Below are 25557 nucleotides of genomic sequence, written 5' to 3'. Positions count from 1 at the left end.
GTTTTAATTATATACATAAATTGTGTTAAAATATGTATTAAGTTCCTACTACCTTACTCGCCCCGGCGCAGGGGTATTTGGTTTTTGAAACCAGGCGAACGTCTGCATATGATACCGCTAATGAAATTTATTGATAATAATTTAATATATTGAGCTATACGTACGCGTGTAAGTAGGTATATATTATATTCATTTATACTATAATATACAAGCCTATATCTTTAATTATTAAGTCACAGCTGACGGTTTGCATGTACAATGATATATAAGGCATATATTATGTATATGTGTCCCTCGTCACGCCATGGATTTAATTACGATCATTCCTCTCTACCCGCTGCGTATTATACAGTCAAGTTCGTATAAGTAAAACATTACCATCGTATAGTCTCCTTAAAAAAAAATCTATTTTAATAAATGTAAAAGTGCTGTTTTTTGAAGGGGTTGGGTGGTATTGGGTAATATGGGTTGATCGAATATTTCAAGGTGCATCAGTGCGCACGTGGGCCCTTGCATATTATAATATTGTGTCCGTTGCAAAAAAAAAAATGGACATGAAATATAATCGTGAACCTTGGCGAAACCCCTGCACTCACCCTTCGAGAGCTTGCACCTATTCGTTTTTCCGGTATTTCGCATTAATGACCGTTTGTGCCTTTTGCGGTTTTGAATTGAAACGTAGGCACGACGTATAATATACTAACACGATTATAAACACACCTAATTAGTTAGTTATTTAATATTAATATAATACCAGTATACTACTACGGTGTAGGTACATATATAATATACGGTCACCAATATTATAACGTTGTAAATTACGCAATATCGATTATTGCGGGACAGACCTTTAAATCGGTTTTTTTTATGTCAACGCTCGTTGAATTGTAAGCATTTCCCGTAACTCGTAGACGCACCTCTCGTTCTTTTTCATGCGGTTTTCTTTACTCTTTTTTCACCACGACCGAAAATTAAAAGTCTTTTGAAATCGGTTTGTGGAACCCATGTGGATATAGGTACACATAAAATGTGACAACTCGCAATTGTTTGTGTGTTTCGCAATGTTTTGCAAACAAGTGCATCTAAAGTGCATATATTTTACGTGATATGATATATGGCCCATTATGCTATGCACCGATTTCACCATTCTGAGGTAGTGGGGACATGTCACAACTTGAAAATAATAAAGCATGCAAAAAAAAAATAGATATGCTTTGAATCCATATACTTATTTCATGTATTATAGCATATACCATACTTGATACCATACAGACTTTTGCTTGATGCTTATCACTTAATCAGTGAACCTATCATTTTACCTATGTATTCAGAATAATAGGTTTTAGAATCTAGTTTAATTTTGTTCCCCTGCCCCTGAAAATTATCCTATTACATTTACAAGTTCACTATATGTTATCTTTTTGGTAAGATGAGTTCATGGGAAAATTAATTGGCATACGTTTGTTAGAAAAATAAACTTTGTCCGTAAGTGTTGGGCTTGAACTGAAAGTCTCTACCGATAAATTATCCGAATGCAGGTTATAACGTGTATCTGACAAATGCACAGACGAATATTGTAAACTTAAGTAATTTCATGAAAACCATATACAATACATACATAATATACCGGTTGTTCGTAAAAAAACAATTTAGCTGCAAAAATAAAAAAACCGTTTTAGTGACTGTTTTATGTACAGCAATTGCAGAGACTCAAAGTATAGGACGTATCGTACACATTATATTATATACTTATACTATTATAATATACATTTTACTTATACACGAGTCGTAAATTGTGAGATTTATGTACGCGCGTGTTTCACAACGCTGTACCATATAATATAATAAGTGCAATTTTGTGTTTGAGTGTAAAAAAAAATATATCAAGAAACATTTCTTTTAAAGTTTAAAGACTTGAATTTAGGTAAAATTTCTGGTGTTTTTTAAATGCCATCTTCGTAAAATCCAATCAATTTTTTCCCCGACTAATGGCTATTTTTTTTTTAATCCATTCCACTCAGAATAGTCAGTGTAGGTATGTATATATTACATTATGTTAAACGATGGTACGAAATCAATGGTATCTATACAACTTATCAGAGATATATTTTAATTCAACGTATGAAAGTCGTTTTTTTATCAGTCAACTTTTGTATGATTAACAAAAAAAAAATGACTACAAGTATTGTTGATAGTTTTTTTTTTTTTTAAAGTGATGAAAGTGTTTATTTCATAAGTTACTATTATAGTTTTTAAGAGGATTGATGGTTGCAGGGTAGCTAGTAATATTTTTGCCTTTGAACTTCTTCGCTTGCTGATTTCAATGTTCAGTGTTTTTACATTTTAAATAATAATTAATTAAAGGGGTTTCGTGAGTTTTTAAGAAGTTCGATATAAACAATTCAATTATATTATGAAGAGTATAAATAAAAATTAACGTACTGTTCTTAAAAATTAATATAATTACCTAGTTGACATTTAACATAACGGTAACTAATATACGCACGTGTTCAAGTCACTACAGAGTACAGATTTAAATTTGTCAAATAAAACGTTATTTTATATCGAATTTGCATTTTTTTTTAATTCACTTTTATTATTCTGTGGGTGATCAACAAATATTTATTATTTTTAAATTTTAAATAATGCCATTTGGAAAAAATTGAAAATTGTTTCGGACCACGATGGGCAAACAATAGAAACTTCTTCAAATTATAATATATGAAATAAGTATTATTTATATAATATGTTCATTTATAAAGCAATGTATACACTATAGGTACTTTATTTTCTGTCATTATAATATCATATTTTCTGATTTAATTGCCTGTGATGACGGAACGTAAGAAACGAGTAAATGTTCAAATTGTTTTTATCCGACCAGCTGTCAAAAAATGTTAAATTAAAGAAGTAGTAATAATTCGTTATCAAATCCTTCCAAATCTCCCAGTGCTTAAAACCTGTCTCAGACATTTGACCATATCGTTTCACATCCAATCACTGCAATGGCGTATTTTGGGTTACAGTACCTAATATTGCCAACAAAGTATGAAACCGAACTTTGTATAAAATGTACAATTTTTAGTTACCGAAGTTGTAAAATATATAAGTAGTTGAAATTTGTACATTTTGGAAATATGACTTTCACTAACAATTGAAAAATAGTTTTTTTTACAAAATGTCGATAAATACTGCCGAATAAGCTAAAAATTTCATATTTTGTTATAAATATAATTTTTTTTCTTTATAACATTAACAACTAAAACAACTATTATTCATCAAGTCATTTACGTTATTTGTTTTAATCTATTTAATAATTTAAGTTTGGTGTTCTTCAGTCGACTTTTTATCGACTTTATTTTTATGGTTTTTTTTTTTTTGTCACTAGTCACGATTAATACTTTATACAGGTATCTTCTTATAGACCTTGAAATTGTGTTCTCGTCGTAGTTTCAGAGTTCAGTTTAAGTCTTCAGTCATGCGAAATTTGGTGAATATTTTGGCAAACGCTTTCTTTAAACAAGTCCCAGTGATGCAACGCCAAATCTTACTGCAGTAGTGCAGTGTATAATGCATGCCAAAACGAATTTTAATAATTTTTTTTTAATTCCTTATTCATAAGTGTATATTCAACACAGTTCTATACATATCGGTATATTGCCAACAGAAATTCGGTGTACGTGGCAAAAATATTGTATCGTTTCCCAATTTTCCAGTAAAATAACAAGTAATAAAAAACAGAGAACCTTTAGTATCCTATTGATTTCGAATGATGGTTACCTACGTATAATGTATTTTTGTGCATTATATGTACCTATGTGCTTTTGTATCACCGTTTAAAGTTTGAAAATCCGAAAAATTTTTGACAGCAACAATGCTAGTTAAATAGGTTATTGGGGTTAGGTAAAATAGATTCTATAAGATTAGGATTCGTTTTTTTTTTAAATACGGAAACTGAAAATATTGCAGTATAATAACATCAATATGATTTTTTACAGAAATCGCTTTCTGTTTTATAATTGAACTAAACCTTCAATTTTGTAAGAGCATAATATAATCTATGGTATAACCTATATTGTTATAATTTAAAAAAAAAAAATACTTTTCTACGACTTTAAACTATAAGTTATTATTTATTACTGGATTAGAAATACACACATAACTTTATAAACACTACATTTTATAAATTTAAAACCTGAATTATTATATGAGTCACCACACATTAAAAAAATATGAACGAATACAATGTAATCCGTTTGTAATGTACACATCGAAAAAGTTTAGATACATAGAAGTTTAATTTTAAAATAATTTATGATTTACTTGTAGTTTTTTTTTAAATTTGAATTTATTATAATTATTATCTCGGCCATATAATGAGGAATAAATTACCTTTGTGAACTAAAACGGTCTGTATTGAAACTTTTCAATCTATTCTTTTTTACAAAATTGCAGACTTAATTGGCCTTAGAACACACGACATGTATTAGCATTTCATTAGTTGCGTGTATGTATGGTAGTATATTTTATTTATAAAAATGCATACTTTTCTCTGTGGTTTAAAAAGGCGTGGATTTTTAATTATAATCTAATGAATGGCTTAACGTGATAAAAAAAAAAATTTTTTTTTTACTCACACATTTTACACTTCTCATACGTTTACCACGGAACAAAATTATAAATAATGATCATTACACTCCTAATTAGAAATGTTCTAAATAGCTTTAATCTTCTTTGAATGATACCAACACTAAACAATGTTGATGAAAAATGTAACAAGTAAATGAAACTATTTTTTTTTATAAGAAGTATTATGCATAGCCACATAGGTATAGAAGATAATATATACATTGTAAACTAATATACGTGATTTTATATAGTTAACCTTTTTCAGTGTAGGTAATCAAAATTATTTTTAAATCAGGTGATCTATGGAGCTAATTGCTCAGAATTAAGGTACGTTGACATTTCTTCAAAAGTGAAGCATCCCACTACCCTAGTCGAAAATTGCATACTCCGCTAGAATTATAAAATATATTCGTGAGGAATATGCAAGATTACGACGAAACGTAGAAAATGGCACCAATAATAAGATTATCGGTGTAAATATACTTCTGCTGTTCAGGTATATGGGTACAGTTGATTAATAATTGTGTAAATTTATTATTTAAAATCTACAAACGAGCAAAACTGGATTAAAATTAAAGGAAAATAATAACATATTATTTACCTACTGTATGTATAAATATCATTACAAAACCGACAATTTTTAATCAGTGTTGTACCGCGACAACCTAGAAAAATATTGGCAGTAGGGTTTCACGAATTGTCATAGTTATCTAGGTATTTATATAGATAAACAAAACGTTAAGAGACTATCTTGTACTTGATTCTTCGGCCGGTGGTCGTATCGCAGCCATTAAACAAATGTTGGTCAGAACGAGCTGAAAATGGGGACACGAATGTCTGCGATTTGAGAGTGGGTCGTGGGTCATTAAAAATAAGGGCTAACGAGAGAGCGAACGTTTCACGTATAGTACCTATACATTTATACTACTTATAATATAGGTATTATGTGTATGATAATACCGTGTAAGTTATTGCTAGAATTCTCTAGACATTCAAAAAACACATATACACAGTATGCGTGTATACCTATTATAGGGCCATACTATAATAATATGTACAGAATCAAACAAAGTACTTACTTATTATATACCTAGGTATAGATTCACTCTGACCGCTAGTATATGTTAGCATATGATACATATGATTATAATATGTAATATATTATGTAGTCAGTGCATTTCCCGCGAAAGCATCGGTTATTTGCTCGTAATGCCGAGCTGCGGTGGCATTATAATAATAATAATACATACATAATATGTGTGCGTATAATATTGGTATACCAATATATATATATATATTTATAATCCAGTTCGGGGATAGGAAAAAACGGTCAAGAGGAAAAGCACATAATACTTTTTACGAGCATATAATGATGTCAAGTTTCTAGTTACCATATTATACCACAGCGTAATATATTATACACTTGATTTACGAATTTCCAAATGAATACCTGCAACCAGTGTTCGATAGTATGATATCAATCGTCCATCGAATCTACTTTAGCAGGTAGTTCTTTTTTTTAATCACTTTTTTTTTTTATTAATACGCAGTCTGTTTATGTAAAGAACAATAAGTGAATGTGATTACAAACGGAAAAAAATACGCGATGAATCGTGGAGTGAAGAATCCTCTGAAATCCATTGTATAAACTTCGACGAATCCAATATGATTGAAATATAAAATGTAGTTGAGAAGTTCAGTCGTGTTGCATTTCATCGGAGGTTGCGTAAATCGAAATAATTCTAATTAAAAAAATAACGGTGCAATAGTTAGAGCATTATAATACAATCTATTCAATTTATGCAATTTTAGTAACATAATTCTAAACTTGATAATTTGTTTAACTGGCATAAATTATAGAACCGACGAGCGACGATGGCACTAGTATAATATTATAAATTGAAAAGAAATTTGTTTGTTTTGTATTTTCATGGGAATATGAAAGTGTTTTATTTGATTAACCTGCTGTAAATTTTAATAAAGCAAATGGATTTTTATAAATGAATGTGATTTTGTTTATTTGTTATGTGGAAGTGCCATTAATATGGAATTCTATATTAGTGTATCATTGTTCATGGGTAATACAGTTGAATTAATATTATAAATATAAAATCATAATGACATACATTGTACATAGTACAATATATATAATATATATCTATGATACATATTATATGTATATATAGTTATGTCAATGTCCCAATGACACAGCTAGTGTCTCTGTGCATACTTTATATATAATTCAAGATAAACAATTATACAATTAAAAAAAGCTTAAAAACTAATATGTATACGACGATAATATGTATTTGCTTTAAATAAAAATTAAATGTTTCCAGTTAGTGTTAAATATGTCAGTATAATATTACAACAAGGAATTCACAGCTATAGTGGATACTTCGGTCTCACACGGTTGGTCATAATACGTAGTTTTCTGAATATGAAACGTTTTGTCTTGGCACGTGGCCGACGAAGTCTATATATAATATGTAATATATTGATATGTTGAACATTATGTCCACGTGGAAGGCAGCGTAAATATCCTGTATTTGTCCACGACTGCATCCACCGATTCAAATATGACATTCCTCCATTAATTATTGACCTGCGATTATTATTCTCTGCAACTAACGAATCAATCGAGTATACGATGTGTAATTAAACCGTAAACCCGAAACTTACTTTAAATAAATTCTTAGGTAATCGTATGTTTTCGATCAGAGCGCTCAACGGAAATATAGTGAATAGCAAGAACAGTGCAGTGAGCACTGAACACAGACATAATAATCATATCTGTGGGGTGGGGCCCCAGTTTTAATTTTTTTTTTTTTTTTCTATTGATCTTGAGCCTGGCAACTGTGGTCATTAGCTGTTGAGTAGGTATTGTAGGTTTGTGTTGTATAGGTTTGTATTGTAGGTTTTTGGGACGGTATGGGGGAACACGTGTGTGTTTGATTTGGCAGAATTTCGAATGGGGCACCCGTAGGTTTCTGCCATGCCCCGGGGGTGGGGGATGGCAGCACTTGTTCTCCGGTCACCGCGACTTGTCCGGAGAAAAATGCCGCCCGGTGGCCGAGGATCGAACCGTGACCGGCTGCGTCGCAGCGGACGTGTCAGACCACTCGGTCACCTCGTCCCCCGTTTTAATTATTGTTTTTCCATATACGGTACCTATCACATATTACTTAATTGTCTACTTATAATAAATACAAGTCGCTGAATAAGATAAAAGATAACTATTGATTGTGTTGTGTAAATGTATAATTTTAAACAGAGAAAAAATGTTAATTCAACAAAGAAAAATATTCAATTATATTGACTAATCATCAACCATTTTAGTCTTAGCAATGTACCTCTACGCAGATCATAACCGAAAAAGAAAAAAAAACTATAAATATTTATATTATATATCAACATTCAATGTCTATTAGGTATTGATAAAAATGAAAATATATAACCATAACGATTTATTATTACCTATGTATTAATATGTGCACATTGCATGAAAATATCAATCGCGAGTGTGGCAATACTATAAATTTGAAAATTATAATATATATATATATATTCGACGTTCGGGATGATCGACCTCGTCTCTGAATAGTCGCTAAGGTATCCGGTGATTATAACAATAATCAGACACGATTACACCCCGAAAAATACTCGAAACCTTGACGTGTCGAAAACAGAACATCGCGAGCGTGTGCGGGCGGAACGTAAGACGAGTGTTTGCACAATATTATCCGTTAAGCGTATAACGCATGTATATATATATATATATGTATATAGTTACAATAAACAATAATAATAATATATACTTTTGTGCGATTAAAATGCGCCTCTCGCATGTACGTGTATCCGCCGTTCCGTTTAGCTCGGCCGGGGTGGGGGAAAAAAAAAATATAAATATAAAATCGCGTCTAACCACATATTATTATAATATCATGATATTATACGCGTTCGTGGTACTGCCAAACAACCGTAATATATAGTTATGCACACACAATATTCGTATTGCGTACGTATATATTATGATATTGTATATATATCGTACTCGGCGGCGGCGGCGGCGGCGGCGGTAAACAAGCTACTGTTGTTTTGCCATACGTGTTTTTTCACCCCCGCCACCCTCTACCCCATAGCCGCGCCGACGGGTAAATCCCGGTCGGTGTTTTATGTAATGTCTGAACTTTATATAATATACGGAAACCGTGAACGCAGCGCTTTTCTTCGAGTTAATAAAAACTCGTTTTTTTTTTTACCCGACCGCGGGTAAAAAAGAAAGAGAAAAAAAAAGGAAAAATCATTTCGTCGTTTTTTCATATTTGATATTTTTTACAATATATTATTATTATTATTATTATTATTATTTATATTTAAAGTGTGCGCGGTGTCGTCGTCGTCGTCGTCGTCGTCGTCGCCGCCGTCAGCGGTGGCGGGTGAGCAAATAATAAAAATAGTATATCCTATAACAACATCATTACGATGCGCGTTCTGCATAATATTTGCATGAAAACCGTATAAAAGGTCCAAGTGTTGGCGTATATAACATAATATAATAATGACAATAATAATAGTTATAGTCATAATGTATACGTATATATCGGTAATATTATTTACGAGATTTCCGCCGATGTTAAATAGCCACTCTAAAATCCCGGGCGGGGGGATTACTCGGCTGTGTTTTGTATAATGTTATTATTACAATAATAATAATATATTCGCCGTCTCTAGCGCCAGTGGGATATATTTATAATAGTATTATGCGTGTTATATATTGTTATTATTATTTAGTTTTTGTATACAAATTTATGATAAACACGCCGACGACGATTATGATGTCGATGGATCACAATTGTGATGAAAAAAAAAAAAATAAAATAAAATAAAACTCGCATAATATAATGGTTATTCTATTATAAACGGCCGTGTATAAATAATAATAACGTATTATGGTTGGCGTGTATGTATATAGTAAGTAGGTACATTAAATGTTTAAATAATGCATTAAACAATGTAACTATACCGAGCATGATGATCTCCTACACAATCGAATCTGAACGAAAGACGCCCTTCAAATATCTTCCTCTGCGTCCGCCAAAAACTGTTGTTGATTCAAACTTTCCTGACTTCGCACAGTCGCTATAATAATATGATATACGCAGATTCGTGACAGTATTATTACGATGAGGTTTTTCACGGTGGACGTGCCCCGCTCTCGTGACCGGTCGGTCGCCGTCGCCGTCGCCATCCCTGTAATTTATATAACGCACAAATGTGTATACCTATGTTGTACGTACGCACTATACCCCATATACCACATACCACGCGGCGTGATCCCGTGAACATACCGTTCCGGGCAATAACTCTTCGGAGGGGTTAGGGGGGGGGAAGTGTTTTCGGGGGACGCCAAACGTCAGAGAGGACTTCGTCTGGCCAGAGGAAATTAAAAGAAGAAAATTATTAATATCACCATAACAAATCTACGTCGGAATTTCACGTCGCACACCCCTCGCCGTGGTATGCCGGACGGTCCGCGGACCCGACAATTTTCCTCTGTTCCGACTGAAAATATATTTTTGCCGGAAACCGTGTAGTGTTGTCCGTATTACATGTGTAATATGTCCGTCGCGTTGGTACCCATGCCGCGTACAGCATGGCCGAAATTTGCCCGAATACACGTCGTCGTATGTGCCGGGGTGGCTGCAGTAGTTTGCGTTTCCCAGATCTGTTTCCATAAGATAATGGCCTCCGGAACTATGTGTTGCCTATGATGATGGAAATCGTTCGGGTACCAATGGTCAGCTATAATAATATTCTCTGTTATGTACTCGCCTATTATTCCGCTAAATCGTGATAATTTGGAGGTGATATCTCGTCTACGTTTTTTTTTTTATACATATTTTAAATCGCAATCGGACGTCCGCCCAAGAGTAATAATGGAAAATTATCCGAACAATTCCACTCGCTAGTAACTATACCAAACACCCGGCTTGTGGGTCGGACGACGTTATTATGCACGCGGTTTTTCTGCGGCTATGTGTTTGCCAGATATCACAAAGTCGCAAACTTCGTGAAATAATGATCGACCTTACGGACGTACCGTGGAGAATACGCGTGGACAGGCCTATGACACTGTTTCAAAGTTTTAGTTCTGAGAAAAGTCGACTTCATATCCAATCGCAGAATACGGCGGGACATGGGAGTCCCGCTCAGATCCGTCGTGTTGGCTGCAATGGTTATTCGTTAATTGTTAACAGCTGACTGTCAAAGTGACACAGTGTCATGCCTAATGACGGTTATTTTCTAAATATTTCCAAAAATCTAATTCTGATTTTCGTGTTTTACGCAAATCGACAAATTGTCAATTCATCTGGCAATATACGACAATAAGTCGTTAGTCAAAATAATTGTACTCGGCGTTATACCATATTATTATTATGCTTGCCTAATCAGTATAGTAGATACCTATGACCGGTAAAATAACTTTTGAAAATCAAAACATCAATATAGATTTTCAAAAAAGTTTATGGTAAATAAACTGTTGGTAAATGTAAGATCGTACATTTTATACATTAAAAAAAAGAAATACCAAGTAAGCTGATATACATATATCTACCTATAATAAATATATTATATAAGAGTAGACCGTGTTGAAAAATATCGTAGTACGTTTTTAATAGTATGTATTCCTTTTTAAATTTACGAGTTGCGTTTGTTATTTTTTATTTTTTAAATTTACCAAAAACTATAACACTTTGTATAATATGTACCTATGTGCACACATAATAGGTATTATTTTCGAGTTAGTTTCATTTGATTTATATGCGGCTTTTTTTCAAAATAAACGTACATGTATATTTATTACTATAGTTTGTAAAAAAAAAAAACAAAATTCAGAATGAAATCTAAGGCAGGTACAAATATTTTTATTACTTATGTTTAACAATTTATTCAGATATTTTTTGCTGTATTGAAATTTACAACTTAAACTTGCTAAAATTTACTTTATATGAAAAATTGAGTACAACAGCAAAAATATTGTTATAACAATTTATTACGGTGAAATATTTTCAATTTTAATTAAATAGTCATCTACACTTTATTTTAACGGATTTTTGTTTTTTAAAGAACTCAAATCATATAAAAATAAACCATTAAATAAAATGTTTCTCACTGTTACAATTAGATTATTGAATGCAAATAAAACATATTATTATAACGCATCAACTTGTCATATATATGACGTAAAATATTATTATTTTTTATGATCAAGCATAGGTGCTATAGAAAACGAAAACGCTATTACTGAAGAATGATATTGTAAGTTTTCTATCATTCTAGTTATTCCAACTTTAAAACCTTGTTAAAGGCGAGCACGTTAAAGGCTTTTAAATTGTTTATTACATTTCCACAAGAATAAAAGTATAAAACCAATAATGTTCACGGGTATATACTATCCGTTTATTGTGCGCTCGTTTACAAAACAAATTTTGTGGTATCCTATCTCAATAAACACGGTAATATAAAAATAATGACGTTGCAGTATAACAAGGAGTGTAATTAACATTATTCTGTAATATTATATAAACAAAATATACCTATAATAATATAAAATTAGCATTTGGCTTGTGCAATGTTTAATAAACATGAGTAAAATGACAAATGCCAATCGCACGTTAGTACAATAATTATGTAGGTATTACCTATATCGTGTACCTACTGCGATGGTTATATTATTTTGCTGATGAATAAAATGCTTCCAAGAACACGACGTGTATGAATTAGTAAACTAAAAAAAAAATATATTCAGATGTATATTCATAATATATATGATACAAGCATATTGAACAGAATTTGTGAAGGGTATTCCGTCCTCATTTCAGTATGTATGTATATATTATTATTTAAGTAGCATGCATGTAGAAGGCGAGCGAAAGAAAATAAAAATGTTTTGAGGAGCATATAGCTTTTTCTATTCTAATTGATGCCTCCGGAAAAGATATAATGCATTTTTTATTAAACGTGCGTCGTAATGATTATAACCCGGCAAAACGTACAAGCCCTGCGCTACAAATAAAACGTTTTTAAACAGTGTTTTAATTATAATTCGTCGCATACGGCGTTATTCGATATTTCACTAGTAATGAGTTTCAACGGTTAAGTTTTAAATGACCGGGCATTTGACTAAATGTCTAGGTGGAAGGTAAAACCACATACGAATTAGATCCTTTGACTATTTTCCTAGGCATTTAGTATTACTCAATGCCTACGACATACATAAAACGCAGTTCTTACGATATTATCACTGCGTAAACGTATATATATAATTTGCACTTAAAAAGTTGAGCAAACATCGGGCGTATATTGTAAGGCTCGCCACGCGTCTAAATTATATTGTTCCAAAAACACAAGTCTGAAAACTTTTTAAACTACTTGACATATACAATAAACGCCTCGCAGCCGCAATCCAGCTCTGACGAAAAAAGTCAATTACAATCTAAAAGTTTCGATAACGTTGACTGAATTTGTTGACAACGATGTAATCATCTCCAATGGGTAGGTATCGGGAATACTGTGGTGGTGGAGGAGGGCCGAATGTGAACAGAGCCTTTCGCAAAACAACAACACCGAAAAACGACCGCGGCAGGAAAAAGGGGGGGGGGAAATGAGAGAAAAAAGGTTATCGAATGCGTTCGATCTCCGCGAACGTGCACACCTGCTTGGCCCTTCAACCACCTCCGAAAATGCGCCTCCTCGCCCGACCCGAGTGCTACTAAAAGGGAAATGGTATGTGTGTAATAAAAGGAAACTGTTATGCACGTGTAATACATATATACATATACGCAGTGCATATTTATGCGGACGTGGAAACATTTTCCGCCGATACCGTCAACGATGGTGTGCCCGCGTAGTGTAATATTATTATAGGCGCTGAGCAGTCGTTTGATATTTAGGCGCCGATATGTAAGTCAACACGCTTGAATCGATTAAATTGGACTTCTAATGACGACGTGTGTTTTTGTCCGAACGACTTTTGCCGGCCAAACCAATTATAAAGATTTAAACATTTCTATAATAATAATATAATATAGAGTATAGACGCTACAACACAATGCCATGACGCGTTTCATTCTTATAAATGGACTTCAGAATATGTTTTGGATTACTACTGTAGATTGCTTCTCGTTTTCCCTATTTGCTCCAAGAAAAACGCCCGGAAACAAGGATTTCGGTTATTTCGATAAAAATAAAATCACCAATCTTAATAATCAAAAAGGACTATTATTTTATTAATCATCAATTAATTTAAGTGTTATACATATATAATATACTAGCTATAATTTTTTTAAAGTGGTATCAGATTTTTGGTTACGCGTATCAGGGATTTTTAAAATCTTATATTTATTATATTTTTAATTTATCTCATAAAAAACCATTTTTTCTCCAAGATCTGACATCAAAAACAATTTTTTTTTGTTGGTCTAAAAAAATAAAAAAATACCTATATTTTAATTTTAGTACGTTTAATTTCCATTTTCACCTATAGTTATTGTTTGTTATACGTTCAAGTCGTTTTACATTTTTCACAAATACTATTATATAAGGCGTAAATTTGATTTCTGGTCGTAAACACATAAACGATTCGTCTTTTATAAAATGTAGTTGGGTTATTCACACGCGTGATAGGTACAAAGGTCGAATACAAGGGTACCTACATCGATTAAACAACAATAAACATTATTGCATTATGATATTACGTTCATACAATTTGCTATAACAATGCATAATCCAATAAAAATTAAATAAGTAATTATAATATTATATTATATATTTTCTGTAATAAGTCTAGTTTTTTTTTTGTTCGTCACTTATCGGTAAGTTATTATACAAAATGCATACTCCTATAATAGTCCTATTCCATCCTTTAGTTATACATTTATTTATATTATGACTTTTGTAATCCCTATAGGAACCTACAGGTACTTATAAAGACCATATTTTCATATACTTAGATTTTTTATGTAATTTTAGGAGCGTCCTGCAGCAGTACAGACTTATTTTTTTCCAAAGAGAGCTGCCCTTTTTACTGTAAATTGTTAAGCATTTCATATTTGAAAACTTTGATATAATATTTGAATCGAAATTCAAACGAGTAGTTTGTTTGAGTTATTAAATTGTATGTTCTAAGGATAATATTCCACGATAATAGGTTTGAAAGTTAGGTACTTATATTTAGGTAGGTATTGGAAAATATGTTTTAAAAGTAAACTCCAAAAATCAGAATTTGAACGAATGTTTAATAAATTAATACAATTGGGCGATTGTGCCTGGTGGTTTACTTTCTAAACTTAAGTGGGCAGGTTCTGCTCATAATAATATACGTCATACTGAGCATTTGATTATTAAATCGGAATTTTGGTCGAAAACGGCATGGGTTTTATGCGATAAATATCAACATTTATTTTATAAACATTCGTGATGTCTAATAAGTGTTTACACAATTGGGAACGACCCGCTTTTCCCTGTCACTCAGGTATCGAGATTTTATCGTAAAGACATTCTAGCTATTTTGAAATTAGGTTGGAATTTTGAATAATATTTGAGTTTCATTGATCGTTTATCAATAGAAATCCATGAGGAGGCAAGGCACATTATTTTTTTTATACAGATCGTAGTCGTCGTGATCTCGTAATATCTACCGATAAAATATAACTATACAGATACCTATTAATATGGCAATAAAATTAATGACATGACAATGGACTATTATGAAGAAGTTTCCACATTTATATAACAGTTAATTACATAGCATATAAGTGTAGGTGGTATAGCTAGTAATGAGTAATGACTAATTCGTTTTGAGTTCTGTAAAGTTTTGCTTTGAAAACATTTTTTTAAAATTTAAATCATTATTCCATGATGGCTATGTTTATGAAAAGTTAGAGGAATAAAGTCATAGGGTTTTTAAATCAATATAAGTACAATTTTGCTCAGAAGATTGAATTCGTTGGCGACGTATGAGGTGTACCTACGCAGGGGCGTACCTCCCCCTGAAAAAAAATTCTAGGCACGCCCCTGTAAATGCGTGTTCGGCTACTTTATACACCTCTAATAGTTTTTAAGTGATAAACGAAGAGGACATTTTAAACTCTGATCGCCGTCAATATGATCATCGTAATTCGTGTAGTGAATTAAATCGTTGAATTATTTGTGATAGGTATACATGTTTAAACGATTTCAGTAGGTTTCAAATATTATTCAAAAACCATTTCCAACTTATTTTTAAATTTTAATTCTAAAATGTCCTAGGTCAAAACGGGTATCTTTTTTGTAGTCGCCAAATATATTCCGATTGTCATTCCAATGTTGCATTCACTTTGTATCTTGTATGTTTCATCTAAAAGCATATTTGAGGGATGTTTATTAGAATTACGAACTCGTGTTATGCATTAGATAAACAAAGACAATATTTATGCTGCTGCAGTAGTACTCTCAACAGCCTCAACTACACCATATTATTATTATTACTATATTTATTATTGTTGTTATAGGCATTAATTGTTATGACAAATTATTATTATTTTACCAACCACCCACCTATGTCACATCATTGTTATACATATATTTATATAGATCGATTGATATGTGCCACGTGGTGTCACCCGCCCACGAGGCCATGTGGGTTTTTTAATTTTAATATTGCAGTATCTGACCATGATAAGAATAAGTTGGTTTGTATATTATCATTAAAAGCATATTACATTTACATTTTACAGTATATACTCCATAGTAAAAAAACAAATAAAATAACTATTTAATACATCAAAAAAAAATAACAATGGTATACACTAGAGGGAATACAATCTTACACCCAATGAACGTTAATGATTAGGTATTGTTTTTCACTTCGTTCACGACACGAGTAAATATACCTATACGCATACCTACGTAACACATTATATAGAACCAGGTGTATAAGATTGTATTAGAAAATACTTGTGTTATAATTCAATCTTGGATACACTGAAAATGATGATAACTGTTTTATTATACAACTTGTAACTGTACAGTGTACATAGCAATGTTTTTGAAGAAAAAAAACTGTAAAATGTGAAGAAAATAAAATTAAGTCATTTTAAAATCTACACCCTAATTGTCAAACACCTTGTTAGGATTATATGTATTTTATATAAAGATCCGTCGTGACACGCACTTTATACATTACCGTCATCTACCTGATGAGGCCCCCAACATTACTTTCTGTTTAATCAATGTATTTTGCGAACAGTTTAATTTGCTCACTATAAACTTGAATAATTTTAACGAAGCAAAAAAAAAAAATTATATTAGAGACAAAGGAAAAAAGAGAGTTTAAATACGGAGTTAAAGTTAATTAATTAAATAATCGTATAGTTGTAAACTTGTAAACAACAATAATAATATAATTATAACAAGGACACTTGACTTTTGCGCATTTGTTTATTGCTTTCGAGTTTGAATAGAAGTCTATCAATTATTCGTAGTTTGTTCCACATTTAACTACCAGTCTTCATAAATTTTAATTTTTAACAAAAAATTCAATAAAACAATACATTTATCAATATCTGTTAAAAATTCTTAGAAAAGTTTACACTTTGTACCTAAAAAATCTTATTGAAAGCAACCCCGTGTTTATTTTTTATTTGTAATTCAGTATTTTAACAGTTGCATTGTATACTTAGAAAAAAAATGATAATAATGATTGTTTTCAGTATAAATACATTTTGGATTAGATGTAACTGATAAAGTCAAAAGAAAAATAACCGTTAACGTTTATTCACATAGTTAAACAAAAGAAATGTCTTCAAGAAAATCATATAATTAAATATGCTTACTATATTGTATATATACTCATTACTTATTATAACTCTACTCTATTCAACAGTATTTTATTTTATTGAGAATTACATTTTCTTTTCTAAGAACCTATAAGTATAATTTAGTTTGAAAATAACTATAATAAATATAATAATAATAATAATAATAATAATAATAATAATATGCTAAATTTTTTTCAAACATTAATAAGCCGCAGATATTTAAATTCATTTTATGCACCATAATTTATTAAAGAATCCTTAGTAATATTTTTTTAGTGCTGCGATATAGATTTGACCACTCACATTTTGAATACAATGTGTATGTTTGACACAGTACTCGTAATTTTAACAATTTTAATAGCTAAACATTTATCGTAGAAGCGTCTTGTTATATTTTAATAATTTATCAGCAGTATAGGTATAGTTTAATGCTTATAATACTAATATTATATTTTCACGTATTAAATATTATTCTTTGAATCAATTGAACAAAAGGCAATTTATAACAATGACTTTTCGCGTGCTGACGAAAATATTAGAGGGGTTAGTATGACAAAAACATTCTCTCGACGTCCCATTGTTTACTCGCTATGTTACCCTTCTTTGTAACGTCGTAAAAGTTACATTGTATATAAACACACAAACACACACGTATGGACGTATAAGAATGAAGAAAAATAAAATAATATTTATAGCAAGCTTTTTAGTGAGTTTTAATTACTCGAAAAATTGATTAAACTTTAGCAACGTACCTACCACAGAGAAGTTTAAAGAAATTTAAAATGGAAGAAATTAACAATCATGTCAGACTCTTACTAAATTGACTAATTAAATTGGTAATATTGCGTATAATAATGTAGGTATTTCAAACTTTGTTAGAAATTAATTTTAAACCGATATGATGGTATAAAATTGAATTATATTGCCTTATATCTTATTAGTGTATTGCAGTTACGGGAATAGGTTTTCGTTATTTATTGAACTGATGGCCATGTCAGATTGCATAACAACCATTGACGATCATTAACCAGATGAGAAAATGACATAATATTGTACAAAACAGTTCAAGTTTAAAGAGTTATCACAACCCCGACATTTATTTAATTTTTATTCACGATATTTATCGGTTTTGTGTATGCATAAAACATAATAACGAGTTTTTAATGGAGATCTCATCTAAAAAAATTCTACCATAAATTATTTTAATTTAACGATATAATAATATTTACCATCGGATTACTCGTTACCCGTGTATACGGTGTCTTCGCAGTATGCCAACATCATAAATAATAATAATTAATAATATTATAGTCTTGTTTTAATATAATTGGCCATGTAAATATAATCGACTCCTTTCAACCTATTCGTAATATTACGGAACATACTCTGATGTTATATCGATCATAGAACGAAAATTATTACAACGATATTATACGGTAACCATATCGCGAACAATATACATTTATGTATCGGACATTGTTTAACACTAATATAGAAATACGAATTTTCACTTAATATGCGATAATTGTTCAATGGCGATATTATAATATTATAATAGTATGATATACACAAAATAATATTTGCGTGATTTTAGTTTTTTGTTTTTTTTGTATGTGGGTGCCATCAATTTATTAAAATATCATAAGCCAAGTAACGCCAAGTAAAGTACTGAACAGTATAATAGGTATCTATAATATAAGTTGTGCATACTCTCCGGCTTATACCGACAGCGATCATCGGCCGAATAATAATATTAAAAAATAAAAATGAAAAATTCTGATCGGCGTGCTGCAAGTAGGTACAACAAAAAATGAATGAAACATCTTTCGGAGTAGCGGGACCGTGGAATGATATTTAATACACGAAATGAAAAAAAGGGAAGAACAAACACATCGTTTAACTAATTTAGGTTTTTTTAAAAATATTATATAAAAGCTGTTCTTTGAAATATTTTTATTATTTTATTATTTTCTTAGATTTGTACAGAATCGTTTGCAGATGGCTCAGTGATGTCTCGATTGGTTTAGTATTTTATACTATTGGTTTATGGAAAATTGCCGATTGGTGACTGAAACTAGATGGAATATAATTTTTGATTGTAGATAGGTAGGTACCTATCTACAATCAAAAATTATAAAAAATTAAAATTAAAATTAAAATTAAACCTATACATTAGACAGATACGTAGTATACATCGATAGTGTAATGAATATCGCATAAGTAGTAGTGCCTGGTCATGTTATTGGTTGTGTTTGTCATTATTCATTGTTAATCAAATGTCTAGAAGAACATTTATAACTGTAAATTCTTAGAACTTATAAGTGAATCAGAGTTTTCAAGTCTTACAAAGTTTACTTTCAAATCTCCAGTCAAAATTAGAATTAATTTTTTGTTTTTTCACCCATTAATTTTGCTCCTTCACTGGAGTTAAACAATAAACACCTTATGACGTGGCCGTAACGGGGGAGGGGGGGAGAGTCGATCCAAAAACGCAATTTTATTTTTAAAATAGAAAATTTTAGCTGTGAATATTGTTTATTTACCTACTATATTGTACTAAGAGGTTGTGGTAAAAAAGCATGTTTTTATGATCAACTTTCTTCTACTTACGAATAATTTTATATTTTTGTTTAAGCAGTAATACCGAGTATAAATAATTGTGTACTTTAAAAGTAAAAAATGATGAGTGACCTGCAGTGTTTATATTTAAAAAAATGTTGAAGCCTTCGCCTCCTACACATCGAATTTATTTCAGTTACAATCTTGCCTGAAGGTCGAGTAGATATACATTATGTTTAATTTACACTTTACAGCGAGTTTAATTATTATAATATATATACTACGATGTCAGAAAATTAAATATAACATTATTGTTGACATTTTTTGATTTTCATAATTTCCCATCGTTTCCATAGAAAATAGTATATAATTGGATAGGATGGGTGGCCAACTGTGGCGATTTGTCAATTGAGTGATTGTTGATAATTAAATACCTATAATGCAGCATGATTTTATAATATATGTGTCATGGTTAGGAAAAATTACATTAGTTTCAGCTTATCATTCAAACACTAAATAATTATCTGAAAAAAATGTAAACTTGCTGATTATTATCTATGATGTCAAGTAAATAAATATATATATTATTTATTAATGGAAATATTGTTGGTTTCCCTAAATGTATACAATAAGTTAAGTTTTCGTCGTTCCAGTATTTAATATTTTTATCTGGCTAAGTTTCACTTCAATAACAATAATAATAATAGTATAATAAAAATACGATAGCTTCCGAGCGGTTTAAGTTACGAACTTAAACATTTTGTTTTTAGGTGATACTCAACTTTGGATGCTCTGACCATAACAGTACATACTACTAAGTATATTTACATATTATGTTGTCAGTTACACGATTATTTTTATTTGGTTTTACAACAAAGTTTCCCAATGTTAAAGTGCATTTTTTTTCTAGGTTCATTCATTAGATTTGCTTTTAACATTTAATTGGGTCTTTAATATTTATTTTGTTGTTGACCAGGTCTGAGTGAGTGATAATTCAGGTTGAATGAGATGACGTGGTGCTCGATCCGGTCCTGCTATTGGATTTGTAGAATTCTGATAAGGTGTGCTCAATCGGATGTATTTTGATTACCTACTGATTCAATAGTATTCGCCTACTTGTTACTGTTTGGACTAGTATTTTGTGTGAGCCATATATTATTTACAATTGTTTCAATATTGTTTTCCTTTTTCACTATATTATTGCATCATATATAATAATGTCATACCTTGATATTAATACAATTTGTTTTTGTTACCAAAACGGGAGTGACATTACGTTTGAATACGATTAAACAACATAACTGTATTACTTTAATACAGTTTAATGGTTAAATATTAAAGCTCAATAGTTTGACCGTAGTTTCACGTGATGCATGCATATTACTGTAATGCGTTGCGTAGGTAGTCATGTGTGTTTTATGAGTGAATCAATTTTATGAATTCTGATTTCTGAATGTGATAATATAAATTTGTGATAATGGGATAATGGTGTGAAAATTAAATGTATAATTGACGCAGATGATTTATGAAACCCCGGACGAATTGTTACATAATATCGTACTTTAATATACCTATATAAGTATATAGCTCATATGGTAATTTCTAATATACATATATTATAGGAATAAAATATTTTATCATCATAATATGTTACACATAAAATGTATACTTCAATATAATCTTCTCATCCTAATAGCTGTATTCATTTTGTTTTATGAATTTAAAAAAAATACTTATTTTGTTTAAAAGGTAAACACAGAAAGTAAATATTATAAATTAAAAATTAAAAATAAGAATCTGAATTTTGAACTCATTGAATTTATTAAATTGGTTAAATATGTTAAAATTTATGTTGCGCACATCAAATAATCTTATTGAAGCTTTTAGCTAAGTTTTTTCCAATAACCATCCATGGCAGTGTATTAATTAGGGTTTAAATGCATTGTTTTTTTTGTAAGAAATCGACCTAAGTTTATATGAAATGTTCATCTATAGATTTCTAAATCATTTTTCAGCCAGTTCAACAATATTCATAAAACATTTATTATATATGGGTGATACTCGTTAAAAAAACAAAATGTCACAATGATATGAATTAGAAATTTTTAGTGCAATAAATGTACGTAAATATAGATTGCATCCATCAAGTATGCTTCGTTTAACTCACAAAATCTATTCATTCGTCAATCTTTTTAGATGCAACAATCCTTTGCGACGGTTGACGAGCATAAATAAATCTTTTTAATATTATATTGAATTATGTCATCTGAAATCAATTTAAAACATTTTATGGTGTTTTCTCGACTACTCGTACATTGAAAAATATGATATTATGTTGCCTATCGTATGAACTTGCAAAGCATTCTAAAGGGTTGTTTTTTTTCAAATGCTTAATAGATCATCAATTATCCTGAACATAAAATATTATTAAGTTCGAAAAGTATTTCAAAATGTTATTATATGAAAATTACCTATGGGTATGTTATCGAAGCATAATATAGTCTCAAAAAAAGTGGTCAAGTTGGTACCGCACTGCTGTGCAATAGCTTCGTTTAAATATCTTATTTCTTCCACATGTGAAAATCAAATTTCTGTATTAAAAGGTCCATGACGCATGCATATTTTTTTCTGAATATTGGTTTTTATATGAATTACTTACGAGGAACTTTATAGTATTTTGCTAAAAAATAATTTGAAGTTTTCATGATACGACGAATTTTGTCAACATTTTAACTTCAAATACTTATAAAAAATTCTTGCATCATATAATTTATACATCATTGATAAATTTAAACGACTAAAGAGTAAACATTTTATTAAGTATAGAAAATGATAAAATAAACATTTTATTAAAATTACAAGTATCTACGGTTATTCTTTTTCGAGTTACACCAAAAAAAATAACATTTGGTCAAAAACTGATTTTGCTTAAAAATTCACAAATTGTCTTTGATTTTTTATTTGTTTTTTCCAAAACTTCAGTGAATTTTTACTCTTGATCTCCCCCCCCCCCTCCAAGAAGTACTAACTAGATTATAGAAATTGAAAATTGAAGCGTTTTTTTTACTATAAAAATTAAAATGTGTTTACCCACAGACAAAAGACAAAAAAAAACATAATTGTAAAATCAATACATTCGCTCCCCTCAGAATCTAAAAAAAACAAAAATAAATATAACATATTTATAATAACATAAAAACGAATATATGGTAATGTATATTATTATAATTTATTAATTCATTTTTATTTTTCAGAAATGCCCAAATTCGCTGAACCGATAACAAATGTTACGGTTCCGGTTGGCAGAGAAGCAACAATAGTGTGTATCGTGGATGACCTCGGTTCTTATAAGGTAAAGTGTAAACTATATTAGTTATTAATCATTATATTTATTTGGCGGAAAAATATAAATATAATTTTACAAAAAAATGTGTAGATACCAATGTTTACATTTGTGTCAATTTAAGTTTTAGACTTTAAATAGTCTAGTTTTATTTAATGTTTTACTTTTAGCTTGTTAACCAACACTCGTGAGCAACTTTACATAGGCATAGGCTTACATTTCTTATATATTTTTGTATCGCAATAAATGTACCACAATCGTATTGATATCAATGTTTTAACAAATTAAAAAAAAAAAAAAAAAAACATTAATAATTATTCCAAATTTTTTTTTCACCTTTTAAGGAATAACTGTTGTGAAAATGTTTGAACTCAGTCTTGGTATTGTTAACCTTTACACTATAAGAGTATAATATCTTGGCACTAGATCCTCTTCTGAAATTGAAATATTAGCTTTCTAAGTTGTGTTTTCGTGTGTCACTATCAAAATATAAAAAAAATCCATTATTCACTGTTTTATTTGGTTGTAATTTCTGGGAAAAATTATAAACATAATTAATATCATATTATTCCAGTGCATTATATTTTTCTGAGAATTTCATTGCGTAAGAATTCCATTTCGAAAGAGTACCAATTAGAAATTAACTTCAAGTGTCAAAGTTTAAATTAATATAGAAGAGTGGAGCAACATTTTTTGGGCCCCTCTCCACTTATCAATACTTTGGAAATGGATATCTAATTAACTACAATTTCATCAGATTCAATTTTTAAATTGATATTCTTAGAACAATATTCTGCTTGACCAAATCTTAAAATAAATGCTTTCATATAGCATTCAAAAGAGTAAAAAATTAAAAATACTAACGTTGATAATTCTGTTTAGTATAATAACTTCAAATTGTGTAAACAATATTTACTAGAATTTCTGATTTTCATACATGTATTTTGAAAAAATATCATTGTTTACATAATAATGAAGTCTATTTTTTCAATTTTTTATCCTTTATTTTTTTTAGTTACAATATGTACAATGGTGATTTAAACACAATAATATTTTCCCCCGGAAAATGTACAAGAATCGAAGATCGAACAAGTAGTTAATTAGTTATCCCTTTACGTTGTTACTATAGGACATGGTTTTAAATGAAAATTGTATATTTTTCTGAATGTTCTAAAACATTATTTTCAAGCACAACATTTGCTGCATACATCAAATAACTTGTTTACAACCCCAATACTTGTTCATTTCCGATAAATATTATTAGAATGATTTTCACACGGCAGCTTTAACTCGTCTTTAATGATACGTCAACGGTTGTTGACGTTGCGGCGTTTATCGGGACGGCGAAAGGTTGAAAACATTATAAATAAGCTCTCTGGTGACGTTCTGGTAATTTGATTGTCTACAGTAGCCAGTCGTTACAACAATACAGTCCAAACGGATTTTGCAGTTTTATACCGGTTTTGAGTGACGTCCATCCAATTATTAATATTTAGTCAAAAAAATCTACCAAACGCCTATACCTACCTATAAAATATAATATACGATACCTTCGTATACGCAAACTGTTTTGAGATACATTTTTGTTAACACATCGTGTCAGATTAAATTACGATAAAGAGAATATTATGATATTATTACATTTTGTAGTGTGACCTCACTTCCACCTCGATACTCTGCAACAAACCTGATGAAGACTGTCCAAGTTTATGAATAATATTTCTACATGGTTTAATCAAGGGGGAAAAAATAAATGAATTATAATATTGTTATAGTTTTTAAATAACTCGGTTAACTACGTCAAAAGCTTTTAATAATAATAAAAACGAATCAATAATATATTAATTTGGGTTGATGCGATTTTTTCTACGCCCGATTAATAGACAGTAGTATCCTCCGGGTGACATACTTGTCAAAAGTTTCAACAAGAATAATAATAAATCTACGGGTTTTACGATAATGTATAATACACACTTACAGTTAACTTTTACTATATTGTATTTAAAATTTTAAAATTTAAATGATAAAATATTATAAATATGTATTTTAAATTTTTTTCTTAACTAATTGAACATTAATAATTTATAAACTCCGGAAAAAAGTAAAAGTAGAAGATTAGTCAGTGGCATGATATGTACCAGTGAGTCATATTAATAAGTAATA

At 30.2% G+C, this 25557-nt stretch overlaps 1 protein-coding gene across 1 annotated transcript in view; it reads left to right on the top strand.

Moving 5' to 3' along the window:
- The window catches only part of LOC111034399 (neurotrimin-like), a 174485-nt gene that overhangs the window by 49277 nt on the left and 99651 nt on the right, over positions 1–25557 (top strand). Inside the window, exon 2 of the mRNA XM_022315618.1 lies at positions 23306–23403. Coding sequence (XP_022171310.1) covers positions 23306–23403 — 98 coding nt within the window. The remainder of the gene's footprint in view (positions 1–23305; positions 23404–25557) is intronic.

Source organism: Myzus persicae, unplaced genomic scaffold (genome assembly GCF_001856785.1).
Source record: "Myzus persicae strain clone G006 unplaced genomic scaffold, MPER_G0061.0, whole genome shotgun sequence".
NCBI classification, from domain to species: Eukaryota; Metazoa; Arthropoda; class Insecta; order Hemiptera; family Aphididae; genus Myzus; species Myzus persicae.
Note: the sequence above shows the minus strand (reverse complement) of the source record. Positions and strands in the feature narration are given on the sequence as shown.